This window comes from Mastigoproctus giganteus, chromosome 5 (genome assembly GCF_048544385.1).
Source record: "Mastigoproctus giganteus isolate SK-2022 chromosome 5, ASM4854438v1, whole genome shotgun sequence".
Taxonomy (NCBI): Eukaryota; Metazoa; Arthropoda; class Arachnida; order Uropygi; family Thelyphonidae; genus Mastigoproctus; species Mastigoproctus giganteus.
This window is the reverse complement of record NC_143579.1, coordinates 75,481,394-75,509,356: the sequence shown is the minus strand read 5'-3', so window position 1 is coordinate 75,509,356 and position 27,963 is coordinate 75,481,394. Positions and strand designations below refer to the sequence as shown.

At 37.4% G+C, this 27,963-nt stretch overlaps 1 protein-coding gene across 2 annotated transcripts in view; it reads right to left on the bottom strand.

The window, feature by feature from the left end:
- Positions 1-27,963, bottom strand: part of RagC-D (Ras-related GTP binding C/D) — a 166,652-nt gene that overhangs the window by 114,771 nt on the left and 23,918 nt on the right. Inside the window, exon 2 of one of the 2 annotated variants that reach the window (XM_090373298.1) lies at positions 23,723-23,871. In XM_090373298.1, the coding sequence (XP_090229424.1) occupies positions 23,723-23,871 (149 nt within the window). Of the gene's footprint in view, positions 1-10,641; positions 10,713-23,722; positions 23,872-27,963 lie in introns of those variants that run through there. The other variant, XM_090373299.1, reaches the window with a different exon arrangement.

Sequence of the window (27,963 nt, the reverse complement as noted above, 5' to 3'; positions counted from 1 at the left end):
AAGATGACTTTAGTGAAACCTATCTTGTTCATTGCAATACTGTAATGCCAGTCTTCAATTCACATATAATGGGCATTGAAAAGAATGACAATTCTTTGATAGAAGTTATTGCATCTCTTGCTTCCGTAAGGGATATTCTGTCAGAAAGAAGTAAATGTCAGTTTATTTCCCTCAAAGTGAAAGAAATGTTGAAGAAGCAAGAAGAGGGATATACAAAGAAATGTGGAGTTTTCTGATGAAATATCCAGAACTTATATTCATTATGCACTGAATACGTGGACATGTAGTTGAAACCACTGGAAGCAGTTTCTTCATTCAGGTTTTTTTTTTTTTTTTTTTTTATGACAACACCAAACACGAGAAGTATCAGAACCTATAATACTTAGTACCGTACATGGGTTGGAGGTTGAGAAGATGAAAGAAGATATTTGTTGACATTAGACTTGAACTTCTGTAGACTAATTTTCAGAAAATAGGTAGGAAGGAGTTGTTCCAGAAAACGACAGTTGAATGAATAAACAAGGAAGATGAAAAGTTGGTTCTGAGTTTAAAGATGGACAATAAATGGATCTTGGCTGGTGGCGGCAAGTAGTAGTAGCAGTGGCATGTGATGCAAGAAAGCAAATGTATGAGCTTATGCAGCATCAGCCAAAAAAAAAAAAAAAATCATACCATTCCCTCCAAATGCCTGTCCAGTTCCTCCTTAAATTTATTCAAGCTATCAACTTCCACAACGACAGATGGAAGTTTGTTCCAGCAATTAACCACCTGCTGGCTAAAGGCAAATTTCCGCACATCTATTCTACATCTGTCTTTTCTTAATTTGAATTTATGCCCCCTTAGGTTCGTAATCTGAACAAGTGGAAGGATCCCATCAGAATTCAGCGTGCTCAATCCATTCAAGGCCTTATATACCTCAATCAGATCACCGCGCAGGTGCCTAGTCTCCAGCCACTGCAATTTGCAGAACTTAAGCCACTCTTGGTAAGAGGATCCCTTCATTCCCCTCACCAATCTTGTTGCCCTTCTCTGTACCCGCTCAAGTAAATCTACATCCTTCCTAAAATGAGGTCTCCAGACCTGTACGCAGTACTCAAGGCGTGGCCTGACCATTGCCTTATACAGAGGGATAATCACCTCCTTTTCCCTGCTAGCAAAATTCCTATATATCATTGACAAAACCCCATGACCTGCCCTGGCAGCCTGTCTGCATTGCTCAGAGAACTTCATATCTGACTGCACAATTACTCCCAGGTCTTTTTCATTTTCTACCACCTTAAGTGTAGTACCACACAGTTGGTATGTTTCTCTGGGATTATTTCTACCCATATGCAGTACTTTGCATTTGTCAAGGTTAAATTTCAGTTGCCACTTCTTAGCCCATCTGCCAAAATTACCTAGATCCTGTTGCAGTAGCAGACTGCCATTACTGTCATTAACAACCCTGCCAACCTTTGTATCATCTGCAAACTTCGACATTAAGCTTGATATACCTTCATCAATCTCATTGATGAATATACAAAAACAACAGTGGACCTAACACCGAACCCTGTGGGACCACTAATAACATTAGTCCAAGAAGAGCAGCACCCATTGATTACCACCCTCTGTCTTCTCGCACTTAACCATCCTTTTATCCATTGTAGCAACTTACCCTTAATACCATTCTGCTCCAATTTGTACAATTGTCTTCCATGCGCAACAGTGTCAAAAGCTTTCCTGAAATCCAAATATATGATATCAAAATTGTTTTTTGCATCCAGTTCCTTTGTAACCACATCATAATATCCTATCAAATTTGTCAGACAAGACTTTCCCTTAACAAACCCATGCTGTGTCTGAATTATTGCTGCGGTCTTGTCTAGATGATCCTGCAATGCATCTTTAACCAGCGACTCCATTATTTTACCCGGAACAGAAGTTAAACTAACTGGTCTGTAATTACTCGTGTCACCCTTCGATCCCCCTTTGTGAATTGGGGATACATTTGCACATCTCCAGTCCGTGGGAACCTCCCCTGAGTCAAAGGATGCTCTCATAATTATGGCTAAGGGTTTGCTTAGTTGCCTTGCTGCCTCCTTTAATATAACTGGATAGATCCCATCCACCCCAGGTGCTTTTCTTACGTTTAACTTCAACAATTTCTCTTCCACTTTGCTCTCAGTTATTATAAAATCATTAAGCACCCTTCTACAATTTGATAACCTTCTGCCATTTTCAAACCTTAATAATTCCTCACGTGTGAATGTAGATGCAAAATACTCATTCAGTTTGTTTGCTATCTGAGCAGGATCATCAACAGTCGAACCATCGATGTCAAGTGGACCAATCAGATTCATCCCCTTCCTTTTAGAGTTTATATAAGTAAAGAAATCCTTGCTGTTTTTCTTAGCATCTTTTGCCAAGGATTTCTCGTAATCTGCCTTCGCCTGCCGAACCTCCTTTGTGACCTGATTACAGATTAACTTATATCTGCCATAGGCTTCTGAGTCGGTTGATAATTTATATGCATCCCATGCATTTTTCTTCTCTGTTACGAGTCTCATTAGTTCATTTGAAAACCATTTAGGCCTAAACCTTGAACAATATTTCTTAATAAGTATGAAACTTTTAGTAGCTTCCACGATTAATTCCTTGAATGCTCCCCCACTTAGAATTTACTGTTGGTAACATCGTCAGTTGATCCCACTGTACAGAATTTAAAAACTGTCGGAGACCACTGTACTCGCCTTTACGGAAGCAAAAACCCTTTCCTTTAACCCTGATGGTAATAAAATCTTTAAGTAAATCCCACGTCAGTACACTGATCACTGCCACCTAGTGGTTCTTTAATCTGCAAATTCCTAATACATGAATGATCACTGCTGATAACCAGATCAAGAGTATTACTTTCTCTGGTTGCCTCTCGAACATGCTGCTGCAGAAAACAATCATCCAATAAATCCACAAAAGTCTGACTAGTGTGTGAGTGCCCAACCCACAAGTTCCAGTCAATATCTGGGAAGTTAAAATCCCCCATTATAAGACATTCCGATTTACTAGCCCACTCTATTTCTCTGTACAACTGTCCATTGTACTCATTCAAGTCATTAGGCCTATAACACACTCCTACTCTAATTTTTGCTTTCACAGTGCTTATGTCACACCAAACTGACTCAACAGTGCACTGTTCATCTATATCAACTGGATGCACTTCTTTTGATTTTATATTTTTCTTTATTAACAGCATAACACCTCCTCCCTTCCTATCCTGTCTATCCTTTCTGTACACATTGTACTCCCCAAATTCCAGTTCGGCATTCCTTATATCTGGGTGACACCATGTCTCTGATATCCCAACAATATCCGCCTTTGATGTCTTGACCAACATTTCAAATTCATCAAATTTATTTACTATACTTCTAGCATTGGTATACATGCACCTATTCCTATTCCCAGCCACTCTAACACATCCCATATACCCACCTGTTTCACGATGACCGACATCCGTCCCTGAAACCCCCAACACCCCTCGCTCCAGGTCGCTACTTATTCTAATAGAAGTTGTGCAAGAATCACCTTCATCTCAGCCTACGGCTACTGTTAAACTATTAGTCCTTGTATCCCCCCCAAGCTATAAGTGTTCAGACAGTTTTGAAAGAGAGAGCAGAAATTATAGAAGCCAATTCAGAAGGACAGTGACATTAGACTTGAACTTCTATAGACTGTAATTTTCAGGAAATACATATGAAGGAAGGTTGTTCCAGAAAATGGCAAGTGAATGAATAAACAAGGAAGATGAAAAGTTGGTTCTGTGAGTTTCAACTTGGACAGTAAATGGATGTTGGCTGGTAGCAGTACATGTCCAGACAGTTTTGAAAGTGAGAGCAGGAATTATAGAAACCAATTCAGAAGAACAGTGCCCATGGAAGTATCTGTATAAGAGGCATGCAGCAGAAACAGTATGTCTATCACACAGCGAGTGGAGAGACTCTGTTAGAGATGAATCATTAATTAATTAACTGCCCTCTTCTGAATGGAATCAAGAAGCTTGAGAGGTTTTGGGGGCACCGCCCCAGATGTGGGAACAATATTCCATGGTAGTGCAGATTTGCAATTTGAACAGAGTGAACAGCTGTTTGGAAGCAAAGTTAATGCCAAGAGCAAAAGAGAAAACAAAGTTTTTTTGATGCAAAGGAAGCAATATTTGTAATGTGCTTGTGCCAAGAGAGATTAGAAGTCAGGGTAATCCCCAAAAGAGATATATCATCTTGCCTAGAAATCAGAGTGTCACCAAAGATAAGCATAGGAGTATAAGAATCCTTTTTGCGAGATAAGACAGGAGTAAGTTTTAGAAGGATTGAAATAAGTTGTCTTTGCCCCACTGGAGAATTTTTTTTTTTTTTTTTATGAAAACCCGAAACACGAGAGGTATTAGAACCTATAGTACTTAGTACCATGCTTGGGTTGGAGGCTGAGAAGATAAAAGAAAATATTTGTTGACATTAAACTTCAACTTCTGTAGACTGTAATTTTCAGGAAATACGTATGAAGGAAGGTTGTTCCAGAAAACGGCAGTTGAATGAATAAACAAGGAAGATGAAAAGTTGGTTCTCTGAGCTTCAACTTGGACAGTAAATGGATGTTGGCTTCTAGCGGCACATATTCAGACTGTTTTGAAAGAGAGAGCAGGAATTATAGAAGCCAATTCAGAAGAACAGTGCCTAAGGAAGTATCTGTAGAAAAGGCATGCAGCAAAAACAGTATGTCTATGAGACAGCGAATGGAGAGACTCTTTTAGAGAGGAGTCATTAATTAACCTAAGAGAGGTTTTGGGGGCAATGCTCCAGATGTGGAAACAATATTTCATGGTAGGGCGGATTTGCAATTTGTAGAGTGAACAGCTGTTTGGAAGAAAAGAAATGCCAAGAGTGAAAGAGAAAAACCAAGGTTTTTTGATGCAGAGGAGGCAATATTTGTAATGTGCTTGTGCCAAAAGAGATTAGAAGTCAGGGTAGTTCCCAAAAGAGGTATATCATCTTGCCCAGAAATCAGAGTGTCACCAAAGATAAGCATAGGAGCAGAAGAATCCTTTTTGCGAGATATAAGAATGAGTTTCAGAAGGATTGAAATCAATTAAGTTGTCTTTGCCCCACTGGAGAATTACCTGGAGATCGGCATTTAAGGAATTGGCAGCGGATATATGAGAAGTTGAAGCTGATTGAGCAGGACAAGATTTCACAAACTGGAAAATGGTATGCAATGTGCTATAATCAGCAAAACTATGGATAGAATCTCTGGTCAATGGAAGAAGGTCATTAATATTCAACAGAAAAAGAGTAGGGGAAAGAACTGAACCTTAGGGAAAACCAGCATTAGCGGGGAAGTTCGAAGACAGAGAGCCATCTACCATCACCCTCAGTGAGCGGTCAGAGAGAAAACTGGATAACCAATTACAAAAAACTGTTGGCAAACCATAAAATGGAAGCTTGTTTAGAAGACCTCTATGCCAAACATGATTTGAGATGGTAAAAACAACTGCTCGTGTTTCACTGAACTTGTCCATAAATGGGTAACGTAAGCCAGAATATCACCAGTGACGGAATTCATACTGGCAATTGATTCGACAGAAGGTTTCTAGGTAGTTTAAGAGTTGGCAGTTAATTGATTTCTTCATTACTTTAGAAAGAGTAGAAGTAATTGCAATGGGACGATAATTGGATGGGAAGGATTTGTCACCCTTTTTAGGAACTGGCTGGATGTGAGAAAATTTCCAAGCAGAAGGAAAAACACCTCTGAAATAAGAAAGTGAAAAAAAAGGCAGCAAACAACAGGAGTAAATTCAGGAGCACAGGTTTTGAGAACAAGTGGAGAAATACCATCAGGACGTCGAACTTTCTTAGCATCAAGTTTCGTCAAAATCCTTCTGACATCCTTTTTACGGAAGACCACAGGAGGCATTGAATGGAGCGTGTTGGGAATGGTGGGAGGTGTTTTACCGAGATCATTACAGGAGTTGGAAGAAAAATGGGATGTAAGCAGGTCAGCCTTATCCTTGGCTGAAGTGACAATAGAACCATCTGGTTTTGACAGAGTTGATAGCAGAGATGGGCAAAAGTTGCGGCGATAACTTTGGCAAGAGACCAGAATGCTCGTCTACCATTAGGGAAAAAACAAGTTTTCTACTCTTAGCCTATTCAAAATCTAGTTTGGACTGATTAATAACTGCTTTACGATTGTTGCGAGCTTTGGCATAGGCAGAAAATGAAACTGAAGAATTGGGAACAAGCCAATTACGATATGCAACATTCTTCTCTTGAACAGCCTTAGCACATTTATTGTTGTTGTTGTTTGGTTTTTAGGAGCATTAGCAACAAAGGCCACATTGCTCCGGGATATGCGGTGGTCATTCCCTGAGCTTTCCGCATCCTCCATATTTGGTGGTGACGGGCTCGAACCCCGGTCTAATCAAGAAGCGTGTGCTACGCACTGCTGCTCCTTTCCACCTGGCTACGGAGGCACCTCAGCACATTTATTAGAAAACCAAGGTTTAGATAAAGGACGAGATTTTAAAGTGGAGTGTGGAATAAAGGATTCTATTTCTACATGAATAATTTCATGGACACAATCTGAGCAAACGTTGACTTCGAAAATTTTGAAACAGTAATCTGACCAAGGTAAAGAAGAAAAGAAATATTGCAGGTCATCCCATTTTGCCTTCTTGTAATGCCAAACAACACAAGGTTGGGAATAGATAAAGGCTCCATTGGAGAAGAGACAATCACCAAGTTGTGATCTGAGGTACCTAAAGAACCTCTCACTTCGACTGTGTACTTAGAAGGGTTGTTTGTGAGAAAAAGATCAAGCGTGTTGGCTGTATGGTTAGGATTGTCCAGTATTCTGGTAAGTAATTGAACAATCTGTGCATGGTCATTAGCAATTCCAAAAGCCACAGCATCTCAACCAGCTGGGTCAGTGTGACTAGAGAATGGAAGCCAGCTGGAGTTGTGAACATTAAAATCACGAAGGAAAATTACCTCACTGTTAGGGAAAGTGGGACTGGAGAAAGTCAGGTTGCAAAGCGAGAAAGTCAAAGAGTTAAGTGATTAGTGGAGTTGGAAGAACGGTTGACAACAGATGAATTTGACAGAATAAGGTAGAGAGATTTTAAGCCAGAGAAGATCGAAAAGAGATTACAAATTACCAAGTCTCTGACAGGGTATATCGGAATGGACATATGCACAAGTACCACCTTTGGGCTAAAGAAATCATACAGCGAATAATTTGGGCAACTAAAATGAGCAGTAGTTGAATCAACCGATAACTGAGATTCTGTCAGAAAAAGTACATGGGGTTTGGCAGACTTTAAGTGGAAATAAGCATCATTGAGATTAGAACTGAGACCATGTATATTTATCAAGTGAACTAAGTGTTTGGAAGGTTTAGATCTTTTCGCAGATAAGTTTGCTCTATTAGTTTGACAATTCATGGTGTATTCAATAGTAAGAAAACGTGGGGGGGGGGACATGCTGTATGAAGTAATGAAATTTTTAGATATGGCGTACACATTGTAAGAATATACCCAGACACTCAAGTCAGGTGATCCCAATTTCGGCAAAGTCTGGATGGTCTGTGACTGCCAAATCCTCTGTTTGCACCTTCACGATGTGGAACTGTTAGTAATCCTGGGTATAATCCCCATGTGGAACCACACTGTGGGTGACCATCCAGGTGTGAACCAACGTAAGCTGGGTTTGAAGTGTGGCACCCACACTACACGGAGGAATGCTGCCCCTCTGTGTTACCAGGTAATACTAGGTGGTAGATGACTCATCAACCAGTGCAATACTACCACTTTGCTTATTGGAGGTTTGAAGTGGTGGAACCCATGTTTAATCTCCAGAGCCAAGTTCCGGTTAACCCTCCCCCATCTCTTCTGTCATGCAGTATGATTGATGTCTTTTGAAGTTATGATGAACACCATGGCTAGATCCAAACTTCCTTACATTTCGAGGATACAGCTGTAAAACAGTGTTTTCGGGCCAGCTGCTAGTTAGTACACAGGACCAAACCTATTGGTTTGTTTGTTTGTTTGTTATTTGGTTTTTAGGAGCATTAGCAACTAAGGCCATATTGCTCCGGGATATGCGGTGCTCATTCCCTGACCTTCCCGCATCCTCCGTATTTGGTGGTGACGGGCTCGAACCCCGGTCTAATCAAGAAGCGTGTGCTACGCACTGCTGCTCCTTCCCACCTGGCCACGGAGACGCCAAACCTATTGGTAACTCTCTAGGAGATTTCTGGATCAGCTAGTGTATAATCGTGCTGCCTCTACTCTGCCAGATAGTAACTGGAAGGAGTCTGAGTAGTGTGTATGCGGGGGACATTGTCGAGGTCACGTTATGTCAAGTATCACCAGAATATCAGCGTTTTAGACTCCCAGGTAGAATGAGAGAATGTCTGTGACAGCCTCAAGGTGGATGTCTTTAAGAGAACCACTTGAATGGGATAGTGTTGTTTCAACAATTAGGTACCGTCATACAAAAGGGGTGTGTGTGTGTGTGTGTGTGTGTGTGTGTGTGTGTGTGTGTGTGTGTGTGTGTGTGTGTGTGTGTGTGTGTGAGAGATGTGAAGTGCTTTGATCAGTTTTATAATTTAAAAAAATTTTTAGCAGAAAGTAAGGATATTGATGTTTCTGTTCCTTGTAATATAAGATGGGTTAATTATTTTAGCCAACTATAAGAATGAAAAGTTTTTTCCTCAGAGCTGTTAATAATTGCTCAATTTTTCTTTTCCATACCACCACAATGCATTTATTGAAAGACTTTTCAATGATGGAGATGCAGTGGTCTAAGGATAGAAACTAGTTAATTGGATTCTATTAAGGGACTAATGCTTATAAAATTCAATTTCAGTGACATGCTGTGTAAAGATTTCCATTCATATTTAACCAAAAGCACAGATTTACAGAGAAAAATTGCATCAGTGGAAAAATATAAAAGAAATGTAGAGAACAGCAAATAAATTACACTGAGAAAAATAAGTTTTTCTTTTATTCATACCATAAGTAAATTTTTTGTGTATAATTTTTTACAAGTTAAGCAATCTGCATAAGAATGGTAAGTGTGAATTCTGTTAATTTAAGGGATTTGAGATATTCAATTAAAATATTTAACATGTTATTACTTTGTCAGTGACTGTGTTATTATCCTGTTATCATAATAAAATGTTATTAAAGGTGTCGGCATATTTGAAAAGACAGACATGTAAAGCATGTTTTGGCACAATAGCGAAAAGCATCCTCAAAAGTCCGGATTTTTCTGCCCAAATGTCCTCATTTTTAAGGTTAGAGAGGTGGCAACCCTAATCCTGACAGCCTTTTTGATAGCACAAGACAATAAGTAATGTCTAATTATTCACATGCATGCATGCATGCATGCCTAAGGAAGATGGGGAATTTGATGCACACTTGTTGTATTACCAATTACCCATTAACAAACCTAATATCATATTTCTGGTGTTTTTAAATCTGAAGATATAGATGGACAAAGTGACAACTGTTTCCAGCAAAAGTGTGTGATGTATATCCTGTTCAAGTCGGATGATCAGTTGGCCACATCTATCCATCGAAAACTCCTGCTAGTCTATGGGGACCGGACAGTTGATCGAAGTAACATCCAGAGGTGGCTCTAACGGTTTCAGGAAGGTGATTTCAACATTCGTATTTAACCAAAAGCACAGATTTACAGAGACAAACTGAGCTGGAAGGCCAACATCAGTCAAGACTGACCAGCTCGTTCAAAATTACAGATGCATAGCCACTAGACAAGCAATGGATGCTGAGAAAATGTCAAAGGGAACCATTTTGACCATGATCAATTCAATGGGAATCTAAGTTGCTCACACAAGAGATAATGGCTGCGAGGAAAGCAATCTGTAAAGATCTTCTGGAGAAGAGATTTGGTTCTGGTGCTCCTGAGTGCTTTAAAGAGGGTCGTTACATGTGATGAAACATGGCTCTTCTGCTATGACTCACAAACAAAATGACAATCAATGAAATGGGCACACCTGACATCACCTGTAAATAAAATACCAAAACTTATGGCCACCTTCTGGAATCAAAATGGCATAATTTTTATTGATTTCTTGGAAAGTGGAACAACCATCAACAAAGAAAGATACTGCTTGTCCCTGGAAAAGCATAATAGAGCTCTGAAAACCAAAGGACTTGAAGTGAATTGGCAGGCCATCAAGTTTCATCAGGTTAATGCAAGACAGCATACAGCACAGATACTGTCAAAGACTGCCCGAGCTAGGGTGGCACATAATGCCTCACCAACTCAATAGCCTTGACCTCGCCCCATCATATTTTTTTGTCTTGGGTAGAGTGAAGGCATTGTATCTGCATGGTAAAGTGCTTGAAAGTGACATAAAACTCATTTATGGCATTAAACATTGGTGTAAATGTCAGCCTTTTGATTTATACCAAAGTGCATTGGCTGCCTGGAAAGAACATTGGAACATGCAGCAAGTGTGGTGGTTCTTACAATGAGTGATATTTTCACAAATTTGAAATATTGTATTTTATGTATGTGAAAGAGAGATACAATAACTCAGCTAATAAAGATGTCAGGGCTTATATTTCATTACTTATTGACCTACCCTTGTACATGCCATCTCTTATGACATTGTGTTTATGCTGTTAAAAGTTCTGGAACGAGATTATAAATGCCAGGCCACAGAACTTTTAAGATCCTGCAAACAGATGTTTTTTGGAAATTTTTACCATCTTGTTGATTAATTAACATATTAAATCATGTTTTACAAATAGATTAAATAGTCTCAGTCACATTCATTACCTTTTATTTTAAATTTAGCCTGTGATTTTGTAAGTTACGACTCACTACTCATACTGCTATTGTAACAGTATTTTGGCATGAATATCATAGCACGTAACCAGTAGTGCAGAGGAATAGTAGGGTTTTAATTGCAATAAATAAGCAGCTTACAAAGGTTCTAATCACTTGTTAGGCATATATCTTTTTTGTGTTTAGCTATGGATATAACAAATTTAACACTGATTGTTACAGCGTAGCGTAACGTATATCTCGAACTTGAAAGCTTAACATAAAACATACAACTAGATAGTGAAATATGTATCACTGCATGTAGGAATCTATTAGCTTAGTGTAGTATTGTCAATTGATCAATTAAATTTTATTAATCTTATGAATTTTCACTGTTAATCAATTAAATTGTATTTAAACGGAAATCATACCCTAGACAAAAGGAGCGAAGCAATGGGCACAAAGTAGTGAAAGTGTAGTAGCTTGGGGGAGAACCAAAGGGGCAATTCACCAATACCTCCCAGCCAAAAAAATTCGCAACTTGTGAAATGTTTGCGAACCTTTCTGGAACAGGATATCTAGCCAAGGAGGATGTCTTTCTATGTGTGCTAGGTGGAGAGAGAGAGAGAGAGAGAGAGAGAGAGTATGGAAAAAAAAAAAAAAAAAAAAAAAAAAAAATCAGGCAGCAACACAGCAATCTGATGGGTATCTATGAGAGTTTGAAGAGTATGGTAGATGGCCTTGAAGGAATTAAAATGGGGGACCCATCAAGCTCTCCGCTGCCAAACTCAACATTAGAGTTCACTCTTGTGCATCGGGTAACACAGTGGCAATCTTCAATCTTCAAGGCAGAATGCACTGGTCCCACAGGAGCTAGTTATTGCAGTGATTCTAATCAGGGAGATGGAAAATATATTGTGCAAAAAGGATAGGTGGAAGAGGATCAAGGTATATTTGCCAGTGGCAAAATTGATGACTTTGTAGAGCAGATATCATCTTTTAAGGGCACAAAAAGGTGATATTGTTCCACACGTTGGCACTAATGATATTAAGAGTTGGGGTCTGCAGAATTAATTAACAAGTACAGGTCAATGTTGAAAAAAAAGTTGCAAGTTAGGGTTAAATTAGAGCAGAAAATAAATGGGCTGTGCTGGAGTAATTAAGAGTAAAAACAGGTGCATGTATACTTGCAAGTACAAAAATTCTAGGAGTACAGTTAATAAATTTGATGAAACTGAAGTGCTGGTCAAGACATCAAAGGTAGATATTGTTGGGATATCAGAGATGTGGTGTCACACAGATAAAAAGAAAGCAGAATTGGAATTTGGGGTTGTGTACAGAAAGGACAGACAGAATAGGAAGGGAGGATAGATTATGCTGTTAGTTAAGAAATACATGAAATCTAAAGAAGTGTATCCAGTTGAAATGGGTGGACAGTGCAATGTTGAGTCAGTCTGGTGTGATATAAGCACTGGAAAAGCAAAAATGAGGGCAGGAGTGTGTTACAGGCCTAATCACTGTGATGAGTACAACCAACAGCTGTATAAAGAAATAGTGGGCCAGGAAATCAGAATGTCTTATAATGGAGGATTTTAACTTCCCAGGTATTGAGTAGAACTTGAGTTGGTGACTCATACACTAGCAAGATTTTTGGGGATTTATTGGATGATTGTTTTCAGCAGCAACAGCATGTTCAAGAGGCAACCAGAGAGAGTAGTACTCTTGATCTGGTTATCAGCAGTGATTATTCGTGCATTAAGAATTTACAGATAAAGGAACCACTTGGTGGCAGTGATTACAGTGCATTGATGTGGGATTTACATAAAGATGGAACTACCATCAGGGGTAAGAAGGAAGGGTTTTTGCTTTTGTAAAGGTGATTAGTGGTCTCAAAGAGTTTTTAAATTCTATACTGTGGGAAAAACTGATGATGTTACCAACAGAAAAATTCTAAATGGGAACCTTTCAGAATTTAGAAGGCTACTAGGCTTTTCATACCAATGAAGAAATACCGTTTAAGGTTTAGGAAATGGATGTTATGTGAATTAATGAATCTCGTGGCAGAGAATAAAAATGCATGGATGCATATAAATTATGCAGGCAATACAGAAGCCTATGGTAGATATAAGTTAGTTTGTAATAAAGCCACAAAGGAAGTTAGGAGAAATCCTTGGCAAGGGATGCAAAGAAAAACAGCAAAGACTTCTTTACATATGTACACTCTAGAAGGAAGGGGGATGAATCAGTGTTCCACTTGATATTGATAGTTCGAGTGCTGATCCTGCTGACAAACTGAATGAGTATTTTTGCATTTATATTCACATATGAAGAATTCTGTAGAGAACTGGAGGCCAGAAGCTTATCAAACTCTTAACAGTGAGCTAAATAATTTTATAATAACTGAGAACAAATTTAAGGAGTAACTATTGAAGTTAAACAGAAGAAAGGCATCTGGGGCGGAAGAGATCTATCCAGTTATATTAAAGGATGCAGCAAAGTAAGTAAGCAAACCTGTGACCATAATTATGCAAGCATCCTTGGACTCAAGGGCGGTCCCCATGGTCTGGAGATGTGCAAATGTATCCCCAATTCACAAAGGGGAATCAAAGAGTAATACGAGTAATTACAGACCTGTCATTTTAACTTCTGTTCCACGGAAAATAATGGTGTCACTGGTTAAAGAAGCATAGCAGGATAATCTAAACAACTGAAATCATAGTTCAGAGAGAGAGAGAGAGAGAGAGAGAGAGAGAGCATGGGTTTGTTGAGGGGAAGTTTCATCTAACCAATTTGATTGGATACTATAATGTGGTCACAAAGGAAGTGGATACAAAAAAATAATTTTGATATACCATACTTGGATTTCAGTAAAGCTTTTGATACAGTTGCACATGGAAGATTACTGTAAAAATTGGAGCAGTATGGCATTAAGAGCAAGTTGCTGGTATGGATAAAGATAAAGGGATGGTTGAGTAGGAGAAGACAGAGTGGTAATCAATGGACACTGTTCTTCATGAACTAATGTTATTAGCCCATTGTTGTTTTCTAGATTTATCAGTAATAGTGATAAAGGTACATCAGGCTTAATGTCCAAGTTTGCAGACAATATAAAGGTTGGTAGGATTGTTAATGACAGTATGTTATTGCAACAGGATCTAGAAAAGTTGGGCAGATAGGCTGAGAAGGCAACCTGAAATTTAACATTGACAAATGCAAAGTACTGTATATGTGTAGCAGTAACCCCAGAGTAACGAATCAACTGTGCAGTACTACACTGAGGGTAGTGGAGAATGAAAAAGACCTGGGTGTATGTAATTGTGCACTCAGATATGAAGTTTTCTGAGCAATGCAGACAGGCTGCCAGAGCAGATTATGGGGTCTTGTCAATGATATACAGGAATTTTTCTAGCAAGAATAAGGAGGTGATTATTGCCTTGTAAGGCAATGGTCCGGCCAAACCTTGAGTATTATTATTAGCCATATGGTGCACGGAAGCTTGAGGCTTATGCAGCACCAACCAAAAGAAAAATTCTGAATTACCCTGAGAGAGAGAAGTAGAAGGGTATCACCAAGAAAGAGAAGAATGATGATATCCAGCTCAGGACCCTGGGTTTGCCAAATCAATACTCACCAGAGGCCACAGGGAGCAAGGAAGCCTATGGCTTATGCTGCACCAGCCAAAAATAAATAAAATAAAATAAATAAGAAAATTAAAAAAAAAAAAAAAACAAATAATTAATAAAAGAAAAGGAAATAAACAACCTACGTGTTTTCTTCCTCACTACTGACCTTTGATTTTCCCAAACTGTCAGCCTCTACAACCCATGTAGGTAATTTAGTTGGCTAAAATAAAACTTCCTGCAATCCAGCCTAAACATCTTCCCCCTTAACTTGAATTTATGGCCCCAGTTCAAGAATCATTTGTAACTGTGAAAATTTCATCCTCATTCATTTTACTTTTGCCTCTCAGAGCATTAAACACCTCAATCAAGTCTCCTCTAAGGTACCTAGTTTCCAAGCTCTGCAAACCCACATATTCAAAGTATTTCCTCATATTCATATGGACGCCCTTTTGATGATCTCAACAGGTGAATTACCCATCTTTGGAACCTTTCAAGAAGCTCAATGTCTTTCTTTAGATGCGATCTCCATAATTAAACACAATATTCAAAGTGTGGTCAAACAGCCTTATATAATGGGATTATGATGCCTTTATCTCTAGAACTATTCGATAGGCCACCATGGGCCTTCCTTGCAGCCTGTCTATAATGCTCGGAGAACTTCATGTCTGAACGTATCGTAACACCCAAGTCGCTTTCCTCCACTACTGGCTTTAGTTCAACTGCACCAAGTGTATAAGTTATTTTGGTTTTACTGTTTCCTATGTGTAATACCTTACACTTTGCTGGATTATAGCATGGCTACCATTTTTCTGACATTCCCTGAATGTCTATCTAGGTCACTCTGAAGAAGCTCTGCTTGGTGATGATCATTAACTACTCTACCAATCTTTACATCATCTGCAAATTTAGATATTGCACCATCTATCCCTTCATCAATATCATTTATGAAAATGAAAAACAACAGTGGTCCTAATCCTGATCCTTGGGAAGCCCCACTTCTTACATCAACCCAATCTGAGGAATAACCATTTATCACACCCTCTGCCTCCTGCCCTGAAGCCATCCTGCTATCCATCTAAGGATTTTCTCTGTGATTCCAACCTGTTAAAGCTTATAAAGTAAATGCTGATGTGGGACTAAATAAATCAAATTCTTTGCTGAAATCCAAATAAACAATGTCAAAATTATTTCCTAAATCCAGCTATTGAGTGACCTGTCAAAATAGCTAATCAGATTAGTTAAATATGGTTTTCCCTTTACAAAACAATGCTGAGTATCCTTCAGAATTCAATTTCTATCTAAATGATCCTGAATTGCACCCTCGATCATTGCCTCCATGATTTTCTTTACTACTGAAGTTAAACCAATGGGCTGGTAATTTCCAACTTCACTCTTATAACCACCCTGATGTATTGGAGATATATTGGCACTTTTCCAATTCAACAGAATCACTCCTGAGTCCAGTGATGCTCTCATAATTAGTATCAATGGTTCAATGCACTCACTTGTCGCCTCCCTATATACCATGGCATATACCCTATAATTAAGATTATAGGGTATATGCCATCAACCCCAGGAGTCTTACTGGCCTGTAAACTTGAAAGTTTTTTCATTAAATAATCATGTGAAATTTCAATATCATTCATTACATTTTTTTCAACTTTACTCCCAAAATTTCTCTTTAATATAAAGGGTTTTTCTTCTGTAAATATCAATGCAAAGTAACTGTTGAGTTCATCTGCAACTTCAGTTGGGGTATCAACACTATCCCAAGTCCATTACATAAGGGTCTGATTTGGTTTGTCCTCTTCTTTGCATTTATATATGCAAAGAATTCCTTATCCCCACTCTCTGCTCTCTTTGCCAGCCTAACCTTTTCAATGGCTCTATTACCGATCAATTTGTAGCTGTTATAGGCTTCAGTACATTTTATTGCTCTGTAACTTTTCCATGCCATCTTTTTCTGCTCAAGTAATATGGCAACTTCATTATTCATCCAACTTGGAATCTTCCTCGTGGAGTATTTTTTTTTAATGCTATACACATTCGACACTTCTATGATTAATGTTTTAAAGGTATTCCATAATTCAATTGTATTTGCTCTCTGGGCAATATCAAACCCTGTTACAGTTTGATAAACTTCTGGCATTCCCATCTCTAAATAACTCCTAATGTGTGAATATAGATGTAAAATACTCATTCAGTTTGTCAGCTACCTGAGTAGGATCATCAATAGTCGAACCATCGATATCAAGTGGACCAATCTGATTCATCCTCTTCCCTCTAGAGTTTACATAAGTAAAGAAATCATTGCTGTTTTCCCTTGCATCCTTTGCCAAAGGTTTCTCATAATCTGCCTTCACCTGCCTAACCTCTATTGATACTTGATTACAGACCAGCTTATATCTACCATAGGCTTCTGTGTCACCTGATAATTTATATGCAACCCCATGCATTTTTCTTCTTTGTCACGAGTCTCATTAGTTCATCTGACATACATTTAGGCCTAAACCTTGAACAATATTTCTTAGTTGGTATGAAAAGCCAAATTTTCATATATCAACTAAGAAAGGTTTTGCTTCCAAGATTAATTCTTTGAATGCTAACCATTTTGCATTTGCTGTTGGTAATGTCATCAGTTGGTCCCACTGCATAAAATTTAAAAACTATCTCAGACCACCATAAAATTTAAAAACTATCTTAGACCACCTGAGCGAAAGCAAAAACCCTACCCTGATGGTAGTTACATCACTGAGTAAATCTCATATCAGTACGCTGTGATCACTGACACCTAGTGGTTCCTTTATCTGCAGATTCTTAATGCAAGAAGAATCACTACTGATAATCAGATCAGATCAAGAGTATTACTCCCTGTGGTTGCCTCTCAAACATGCTGCTGTAGAAAACAATCATCCAATAAAGCCATAAAATCCTTTCTAGTGTGCAAGTAACCAATCCACAAGTTTAAGTCAATATCTGGGAAATTAAAATCCCCTATTGTAAGACAATCTGCTTTACTGGCTGCTCACTCCTTCTCTGTACAGTTGTTCATTATACTCAGAGTAAAGTCATTAGGCCTATAACTATGAAAGTATATCATTATTATGAAAGCTTCCTTGGAATCAGGGGAGGTCCCCCATAGACTGGAGATGTGCAAATGTGTTCCCAATTCACAAATGGGGATCAAAGGGTGACACAAGTAATTACAGATCTGTTAGTTTAACTTCTGTTCCAGGGAAAATAATGGAGTCACTGGTTAAAGAAGCATTGCAGGATCATCTAGACAAGACTGCAGTTATAGTTCAGACACAGCATGAATTTGTTAAAGGGGAAGTCTTGTCTGACAAATTTGATTGGATACTATGATATGGTCACAAAGCAACTGGATGCAAAAAATAATTTTGATATCACATACTTTGATTTTAGCAAAACTTTTGATACTGTTGCACATGAAAGACTACTGTACAAATTGGAGCAGTATGGCAAGTTGCTACAATGGATAAAATGATGGTTGAGTGGGGGAAGACAGAGTGGTAATCGATGTACATTGCTCTTCGTGAACTAATGTTATCAGTGGAGTTCCCCAGTGTTCAGAGTTGAGCCCAGTGTTGTTTTCTATATTTATCAATGGGGTTAATGGGTTAATGGTAAAGACATCAGGGTTAATGTCTAATTTTGCAGACGATATGAAGGTTGGTCAGGTTGTTAATGACAGCAGTGGTAGTATACTACTGCAACAGGTTCTAGAAACATTGAGCAGATGAGCTGAGAGGTGGCAACTGAAGTTTAACACTGACAAAGGTAAAGAACTAAATATGGATAGCAGTAACCCCAGAGTAACATACCAACTGTGTGGTACTACACTCAAGACAGAGAATGAAAAGGATTTGGGGGTAATTGTGCAGTCAGATATAAAGTTTTTTGAACAGTGCAGACAGACTGCAAGGGTAGCTCAGTGTCTTGTCAACAGGGGTGTTCCTACTGTATGTGGTGCCTGGGTGCCAACTGAAATTTGGCAACCCCTTTAAAATTTTCTTCATATGTGTATATAAGTTTCAGGTTTTCAGGCACCCCTTGAACATTGACAACCGGGTGCAATGGCCCCCTTGCAAACCTTGGGACGGCCCACCCCTGCTTGTCAATGATAAACAGAAATTTTGCTAGCAGGGATAAGGAGGTGATTGTATATAAGGCAATGGTCAGGCCATACTTTGAGTACTGCATACAGGTCTGGAGGTCTCATTTCAGGAAGGATGTAGAGCTGCTGGAACAAGTACAGAGAAGCGTAACAAGGTTGATGAGTGGAACGAAAGGTTGCTCTTATCAAGAAATACTTAAGTTCTGCAAATTTCAGTGTCTGTTGACTAGGCATCTGCAAGCTGATCTAATTGAGGTGTATAAGGCTTTGAATGGTTTGAGCAAACTCAAATGCTGATGGGATTCTTCCTCTTGCTCAGATTACTCACCTGAGGGGACATAAATTCAAATTGAGGAAAGAATTGTAGAATAGATTTGAAGAAATTCACCTTTAACCAGAGGGTGGTTGATAGTTGGAACAACCTTTCATCTGTCACAGTGGAGGTTGACAACTTAAATATGTTCATGGCAGAACTAGACAAGCATTTGAAGTGAATGGATGGGTGAAATGGAAATTTTTTTTTTTTTTTTTTTGGATGATGCTATATAAGCTAGCTTTCTTGCATCATATGCCTCTACTAATGCTAATAACATACTCCTACTCTCAATTTTGATTTCCCAGTGCTTATGTCACCAAACTGACTCAACATTGTACTATCCACCTATGTCAACTGGATGCACTTCCTTAGATTTTGTTTCTTATCTAACAACATAACCTCTCCTCCCTTCCTATCCTGTCTATCCTTTCTGTACACATTGTACTCCCCAAATTCCATTTCTGCATTCCTTATATCTCGGTGAATCCACTTCTCTGATATCCCAACAATATCTGCCTTTGATTTTAACCAGCACCTCAAATTAATCAAATTTATTTACTAGACTCCTAGCATTGGTGTCCATGCAAGTATATATGCACCTGTTCTTATTCTTAGCTACCTTATCTTATCACAGCCCATGTATTTACTTGCTCTGCAATGACTCCCAGCAGCCTCTGAAATCCCCAGCACCTTATTTTCTGGGCTGCTGCTCATTCCAATAGAAGCAATGGAAAAATTACTTTCACCTCTGCCTAAGGCTACTGTTAATCTATTAGTCCGTGTATCCCCCAACAAAGTTAGCAGTGTTCTGACTAGGCAACACTGCCTTGATAGCATCGGAAAATATTCTTGCACCCTTTCTATTTAAGTGTATCCCATTCCTGTAGAAGCAGTCTCTCCTGTTAGCAAGCACAATCAATACAGCCCTGCATCTCTCCAGGGCCGTATTGATTGATAAGGCTCTCATCACATACTCCCTCCTATTGTGCCTAGATCGAATTGCAGGTACTTTCAAATTCAACCCTAACTCGTGGCTTTTTTTAAACATTGACCTGTACTTTTTAAGTAATTCTGCCATTCTCCTACTCGTAATATCATTAGTGCCAACGCGTACAAGTCATCAACTTTTGCCTCTGGCAGCCATACCTTGGTCCTATTCTACCTATCCTTTTTGCACAATATATTTCCCTGACAATTGAATCACCAACAATAACTAGCTAGTTTGGGTCTAGTGCATTCTGCCCTGAAGATTGCCACTGTGTTGCCCGATGCACAAGAGTGAGCTCTGGTGTTGAGTTGGGCAGCTGAGAGCTTCATTGGGGCCCCCAATTTAAATCCTTCAAGGGCATCTACCCTGTTCTTCAAGCTCTCATAAAGGTCCATAACAACGCTGAGTTGGCGCCTAACTTCCTCACGCTCCTTACATCGAGCACATACAAAGTAATTCCACCCCCCGTGGCAATGTCCTATTCCTGATAGTCTACAAACATCAAACAAGCAATACATTTCAAAAGGCTGTGATTCAGAGTACAAACCGCACCCTCAGTTCTCCCCCAAGCCACAGCACTCCCACTATCTTGAGCTTTTTGCTTTGGTGCTCTGAGGCATGAGTTCGATTCAATTTCAATACAATTAAAAATATTACACTAAATTTACATCTCAATGCAACAATAACACTATATATACAGTCCATTCCGGTTATTTGGGACACATCGGGACTAGTGAATTTTGGCCCAATTAAGCGGCTGCCCCAATTATCTGAAGTTTCACGTAAATAGTTAAAGACAATGTACCCCCCCCCTCTACAATTGGTTCACTGTACAATCAAATCACTTTACGATAAACTCAACATAGTAAAGTACTGTTTACTATACGAAGTGCAATAAGCACCGGTCATTGTGATCACGTTTGTGAATTGAATTTTAGTTCTATTAAACAGCGATTCTAATCAGCAAAAATATGAGGAATATTATTCACAGGCTATAAAAGCAAAGATATATTAGGCACAAATTTACCCTTTATTACCTTACCAATTAAAAAATTAAATGATACGTGAAAATCAGAAGAATATACGTGATAATTGGAATAGTTAATACGTACTGTAATTAATGTACATACGAACTAGTTGACATTTCTGTTCACTGATATTTGTGGGTGAGGGTTAAAATTTAAAACAGTAAAAAGATAAGCAATCAATAACAAAGAACACGGCACACAAATTGCAAGTAACACAATACACGCAAGTGAGAACGGAGTAACGAGTTACAAAGCTTTAAAAATAGGAATGAAGAGAAGATCTGAAAATTAATTTTTTTATATAAAGATTTCATGGAAGTGTAAACACATTTCACCATAATAATCCACAGAATTTCAGCTGTCGGTATTATCGCAAATTCAGTAAGATCGAGTTTACTGTCCGTTTATGATAGATTTCACTAACAGAAAAGCCAAATAAACAGGTGACTGCTAATTGTTTTTATTGTTTTATGGTTGTGACCTCCAGAATTTTGACCAAACCACATGGTACCGCTGGAGACAATCGTAGGGTAATCTCCAGTGCTGTGGTCTCCTGCCCCGATTAAATGACATGCTGTCCCAATTAAGCAAAGTAAACCCTGGCTATTTTCGATTGGTCTGTTTTTTTTAAGATTTGCCCCAAATGAACAGCTGCAAATATTAACCAGTGGCCCAAATAACCGGAATCCACTGTATATATATATATATATATATATATATATATTTTTTTTTTTTTTTTTTTCAGTATCAAGTTATCTCCTATCAAGTTAATAAATCGAGTTTTATCTCCTACCAAGTTTAAGTTACATGTATTAAGTTAAAACGTTACATTTGTAAAATCTAAGTAGTTATAATAGATAATAAATTTAACTATCTATTGCCACCTGCGTGGTTCGAACTCTTGTTCTAGCTATTTGCGATATCATATCTACGCCAAATCACCGATTCTAAAAGCTCTACGAATATTACTGCCGTATGTTATGGTCTACGTGACAAGTTAAATTATTAAAACACGTAAGTAGTGCTATATTTTAGTTTATAATCCTCTGCTGATACTGATTACACTGCTACAAGTTATGTAGAAACTTCCAGTATCTGCTATATCAATACGAAAACAGCGGTGGCAGAATTCGAATGCTACTATTGATACAATGCTGGCAGAAGTTAAGTTGACTATGGTTTTCTATGCAATTACAAGGCCAAGTAAAGATAAATATACCAAATTAATCAGAAAATCACAAAAAAATACTATACTACTAAATTTAAATCAAAAGTTATAGAAAAACAATTTCAAATCAATAAATAAAATAAATTCACTTAGCAGCTTTGAACATGTCTCGCTCCCACTAGATTCTTTTTACTCTTCTCCATAGTCCTTTGCTTTCTCCTACTTTTCTTTATATCAGATTTTATTTGATGATTCGTAGAAGAAGTATCCCATTCCAAACTCCAATTATTATTGTTGTTGTTGACAGATATTACTATTTCATTATCTGTAGCCACTTTATCTTGCTTACCGAAATGTTACTTGTAGTGTCTTCATAACCGTTGTAAATAAAACTGGATCTAAATCAGAACCCTGAACCAGTTGTGTCAAGATCATTCGACATTATTAATTTGTTGTCTACTCACTAAAAAAAAAAAAAACATCCTTTTCCTTGAAAACACTGTCTTTTGAGTAGTCACTACAACAGCATCAAAGTAACTTGAATAAAAAATAAAAATAATGAATTTTTTACTTACTTCAAGATTAGGGTAATATTCCTCAGCAAAGTGCTAAATTACAAATTACAACCCTGTTTCTTGTATACTTTATAAAACAATAACAAGAAATATGAAAATCATACAGGAAGCTAATTTTGCTCTTATCCCAATGAAAATGAGAAGGGTTCACAGTGAGAATGGTCTAAGTCTGAAAACTTTAAGAACTAATAAGAGATTTTATTAAAATCCCTTAGTAGAATAATCAAGGGTTCAATCTGAATAAAGTTAAATGCTGTAATTCTACAAAAATTTAATAACTGATAAAGTAACACATGCTTTGCAATGAATGAACTGCATAGGAAATTTTGACAGTACAAATGAAAAAACACAGATGGCTAATGAGGCCAAATAGTCTCTTCTGCTAGTTTATGTAATAATGAAAATGGCTAAGTTTTGAGAAAGACAAGGAAGCACAAACCAGATGTCTAAAAACACTGTTCTAAAAAACTTGCTGAGACTGTTTTCATCTCCTTTCTCAGCTTAAGTTCTGTTTGGTTTATAGAAAATATAGAAAATATATATTTTTATATATTTTATAGAAAATAAGTCTTATAGAAAATATTCAATATGTATCTCTCTTACATGCATACATACACATTTTTTTAAAAACTGGTTCCTGTTTTTAAAAACCTGCCAAAATTCTTTTAAGAAAAGAATTTTGGCAGGCCTCTTCATATATCATTTTTGCTCTAAGTTCTTTCATCGTGCATCAAAATTCCTTAACACTTGGTTCAACAAAAAGCATTACATTATGAACTCATTTTTCTTGCATGTTGTCATCCTTTGACCTTTACATTAATAAAGATTTGATAACTACAAAAAAATTAACACATATACGAAGTGCTCTCTCACTCTAAATTAATAAGCTTACCTGCATTACCAATGCTATTACATATTTTAATTATATGATCAAATAGCAAAAACAAAAAAAAAACACATTAAAATGAAATTAGGAAAAAAAACAAAAGGCTTATAAATTATTATAATTATAAGCATTATACAGTAATAAAAATGGAATTAAATAAAACTGGATACAAACCGTCGAAGACCCATTAACATTATACGAGGTTTTTGGTCACTTGGTATGGAGCCATGGATATCATTTTCTATGTCATCAGATCTATATTCAAAATCTTTTGGGAAAGAGCCTACAACATAGTTTTGTGGAACTGGCTCCTCTTCAAATGACTACCAAAAATAAATTTTTTTTTTTAAATATAAATACACACTTTTCCAGTGGTAAAAATGCATTTTAATCAAATTAAAAATGAAGGCCATTTATATATACACATTTTCAAGAGAGCATATTTACATTATCGAAGTTGATGAAGGTTGTTCAAGTAGTGGCAATACAGCTGTTACAAAAAATGAGCTTTACTTATAAGTACTTGAGAGTTATACTCTCTCTCAAAAGAGAGCTGAATGAATTCTTACAGGGACTCTAGATTTCTCCCTCAAATAAAGTAATGGTTTTAAAATATAACATGAGTGATGAAAAAATGTCCTGAGAGAAGTGAAAACTACATACGCATTTCTACATGACAAGAGAAGTATATTACAAAAGCAATGTAAATTATTCAACATATATTGGATTCTTTAACCAACTTGCCTTAAGTTTTGTGACTTTACTAATATAATCTCTCAGACAGCCAACTCTTCTAATATTTAGACAAAACACCTCCAGTTCTGCTTAGTTTAATGCATTAAATAAGATGCAGCTGAAGAAAGGAATTGAAATTACTAAAGATGTGCATCTAAGTTGGCAGCTGTTGTTTCTTAGAAAGCCATTTCATTCATTAGCACTAAAGTCAGGAGCTGTAATGGCTTTTGAGGCTTCATCTTCATGCTGACAATATCTTTCGATTTTAAAATTTCTTATACCAATTTTTTGCGGAATTCTGCAATCTATTATTAGATCTCATTAATACAAATAATTAATGTACACACTGCTTTACATTTCAGGGCATTTGATTTTTCCTTTTCTGTGATTAATAGAAGTGAAAAGTAAATATAGAGCACTTAATAAAAATACAGTTTTACGTTTTCTATAAACTTAGCCGCTCAATAATTACAAATGTACTAGCGGTGGCAATAAAGTTCCCATACTGGTGCAATAAAAACAACACAAAGTAAAGGAGCTCAAAAATGGTTTTGTTTTTATTCAAAGTAATTACCACCTGATTGAATTCACTTATCAGACAGTTCTAAAAGTTTCTAAAAAGAGGCAGCAAAAGTGTCCAAAGAGATGACATTTAATCCGGCTGTTATGTTTTTCTTTGTCCTCAACATCCTGAAATCTTTCCTTTGAGGGCAGTTTTCACCTTGGGAAAGAGGGAGAAGTCCACTGGTGCTAAATCGGGAGAGCTGGATGGATGCTTAATCTGTACATCGCTTATTTCATCAGAAATGTCTTCACAACAAGTGTGGCATGGGGGAGGGCCCATCGTTGCACAAGAACCAGCTGCCATTTTCTCAAAATTGCAGCCTCACCCAGGAAATGTGCTTCAATAGCCTTTGAAGCAGCTGTACGTAGAACACAACATTGATCTCTCCACTTCAAGCACAAATTCCTGGTGAATCACACCCTGTTTGTCAAAAAAACATGATCAACATATTCTTGATCCGGGACTTCAATAAATTACACTTTTTGGGTCTTGGTGGTGATTTCAAAGTCCACTGCATGTTCTGACACTCTCTGGATTGTATTGAAAGACCCAACACTCACCTCCAGTGCCAATACAGTCAAGGAAATTAGGATTGTCTCAAAAAGTCTGAATGAAGTCTTCGCATGATGATACTCTTTGTTACTTCTGCTCATCTGTGAGGCACGAATTTGCACACACACACCTTCCTTTTCCCCAGATCTTCATGCATAACTCTTATTCATATCCAACTCATCAGCCATCATTCTAAAGGTCAAACAACAATCTCCTGCCACAATTTGCAACTCTACCCTCATTTTGACAGGTGAACAGATGTACACTTCTTGAATCATTCCATCCATCTTTGAATGGCTTATACCATTCAAGGACACTGGTACTACTTAACATTTCATCACCATAAACAGTTTTTAACATTTCATACACTTCTGTTGCAGATTTTCCCAGTTGATATTTGTTCGTTTCTTCATTGTAAAATTGTGATATGGAATATTAACATTACAGCCACTCCTCGACTTACAGAAATTCGACTTTACATAAGTTTTTGCCAGCCAGTGCAAACTTAAAATCATGGAAATGTATTTTGCATCCCGTAGGAATAAATGGAGGTATCGTGAAAATCTCACAATGTGAACCCAATACACATTGTTTTTGTTTTGGTAATTTGTTCCAAGACCTCTGAAGTTGAAATTTTTCAACTTCAGAGGTCTTGGAACGATGGGGCGAGCAGATTCCCATTACCAGCATTTTAATGGCGCAATCAATCAGTTATGCTTCATTTTTGATTTAATTACAGTTTAAATTACAGTTTAATTACAGTTCAAAACACTGCTTCAATCCCATAACACAACCAATTTATGACATGGATTAAACAAGTTTTCCAAGAAACTGAAATTCAGGTTGTTTTTTTTCATCTTGCAATAAAATTCAGATTATGTTTATAAATTATAAATCCTGCCAGGCTTTAGAAATAAATATAAATAGCACTGTTTATAAAATATAATGCCAAGGAAATTGCAACATCACCTGCATCAGAAACACCTTGTCAAGGTTTGGAATGGAAACAGCTCCAGGCGCAAGAGCCTATAACCAAAACAGCTTACAAAATGACTCGCCACAAACAACTGCCAGCACACTGCCACAATACAAAACAAATCTCAAATTAACAATGCCGAAACTGTAATAATTACACAGTCTGGCCCACATTTAAATCATTAATTACTGACCAGCACAGGCATTGGCACCTACAAATTAATATACTAAATGTTAGGCTACCAGCAGAATTTTCAAATATCTGGAATTTGAAATATTACTTTCAACCATAATATCAGATAATGACATCTATTCAAGGCTATTCCAACACCCCTTTTGATCAACTAAATTATTGTCTTCTAAACTTTACTTCAACAGTCAGCACAAAGGGAAAAAAAAAAAAAAAAAAAGACTCCCAGTTACAGCTCCTGACTTTTGTGCTAATGAATAAACGGTCTTCAAGAGGAATTCGGTTTCACTCTAGTATATTTCAATTCCTTTCTCCAAACTTCATCTTATTTAATACACTAAACTAAGCAGATTTGGAATTAAGTTTTTCTAAATATTAGAAGCATTGGGCTTTCTGATGTATATTAACTGTGACTAGAGGGTACTGCAAGGCTCATGAGCTGGGTTCGCCCCAGCAAGACAGTGCTAGTTTGGTTGAAGGGATTTAGTAAGGTTGGAATACATTTAGTATTCCAACCCAGAATAACTCATGGGGGGAGGGGGACTGTACTACATCTGAGTGTAATTGGCTAACTACAGCTGTGACTGAAAAGGCCTCTGACAGGCCAGATTTCTCTGAATGAGCAACACTGCCTGAAAAATTTATTGCCTGTAAAAAAGCAAAAATAACCGACTCATCTCTCTGAAGATGACCAAAACAAGAAACAGAACAGTACATTCATTCAAGGATTGAGTAATCTTTTACACTACTAAATGAGCTGTACCAAGAGAGAAGAAACAAAATTATTTAATTTCTTCTCTCTTGATATAGTTTATTATAGTAGTCGCCATTGATAACTACTCTCTGAATATATGCAGTCATCATATGCAGAATATATTCAACCATCCCTTTATTCAAACTTGGCTAATAAATGTTTACATACAGTACAATGTGTGTGTGTGTGTGTGTGTGTGTGTGTGTGTGTGTGTGTGTGTGTGTGTGTGTGTGTGTGTGTGTGTGTGTGTGTGTGTGTGTGTGTGTGTGTGTTCAATATGAGGCTCAGTATACGTTGAAGTAGATAATTTTGAATATAAGTAAAAATAAATAAATAAAAACAGAACTGCATACTTATATTCAAAATACAATGGTTATCCCAAAAGTAATGCACACATGCTCCTCACTCCACATAACTGCACAACTAACATTTATCAGGATAATAAATTTAAGTTTAACATCAGCATGATTAAACAGAGTTCCTGCATTGAATGCTTGTGTAGTAGCTTTTAAAAGTGAATGGTAGCACTGCTTCAGGTAAGATTGCAGTTTCAAATTAAAGATCTTTTTTCAAAACTGAAACTGTGTGCAAACACCAATGCAAATTTATGAATTGTTGCAGGAAGTTATGGTGAGTCAACAGTA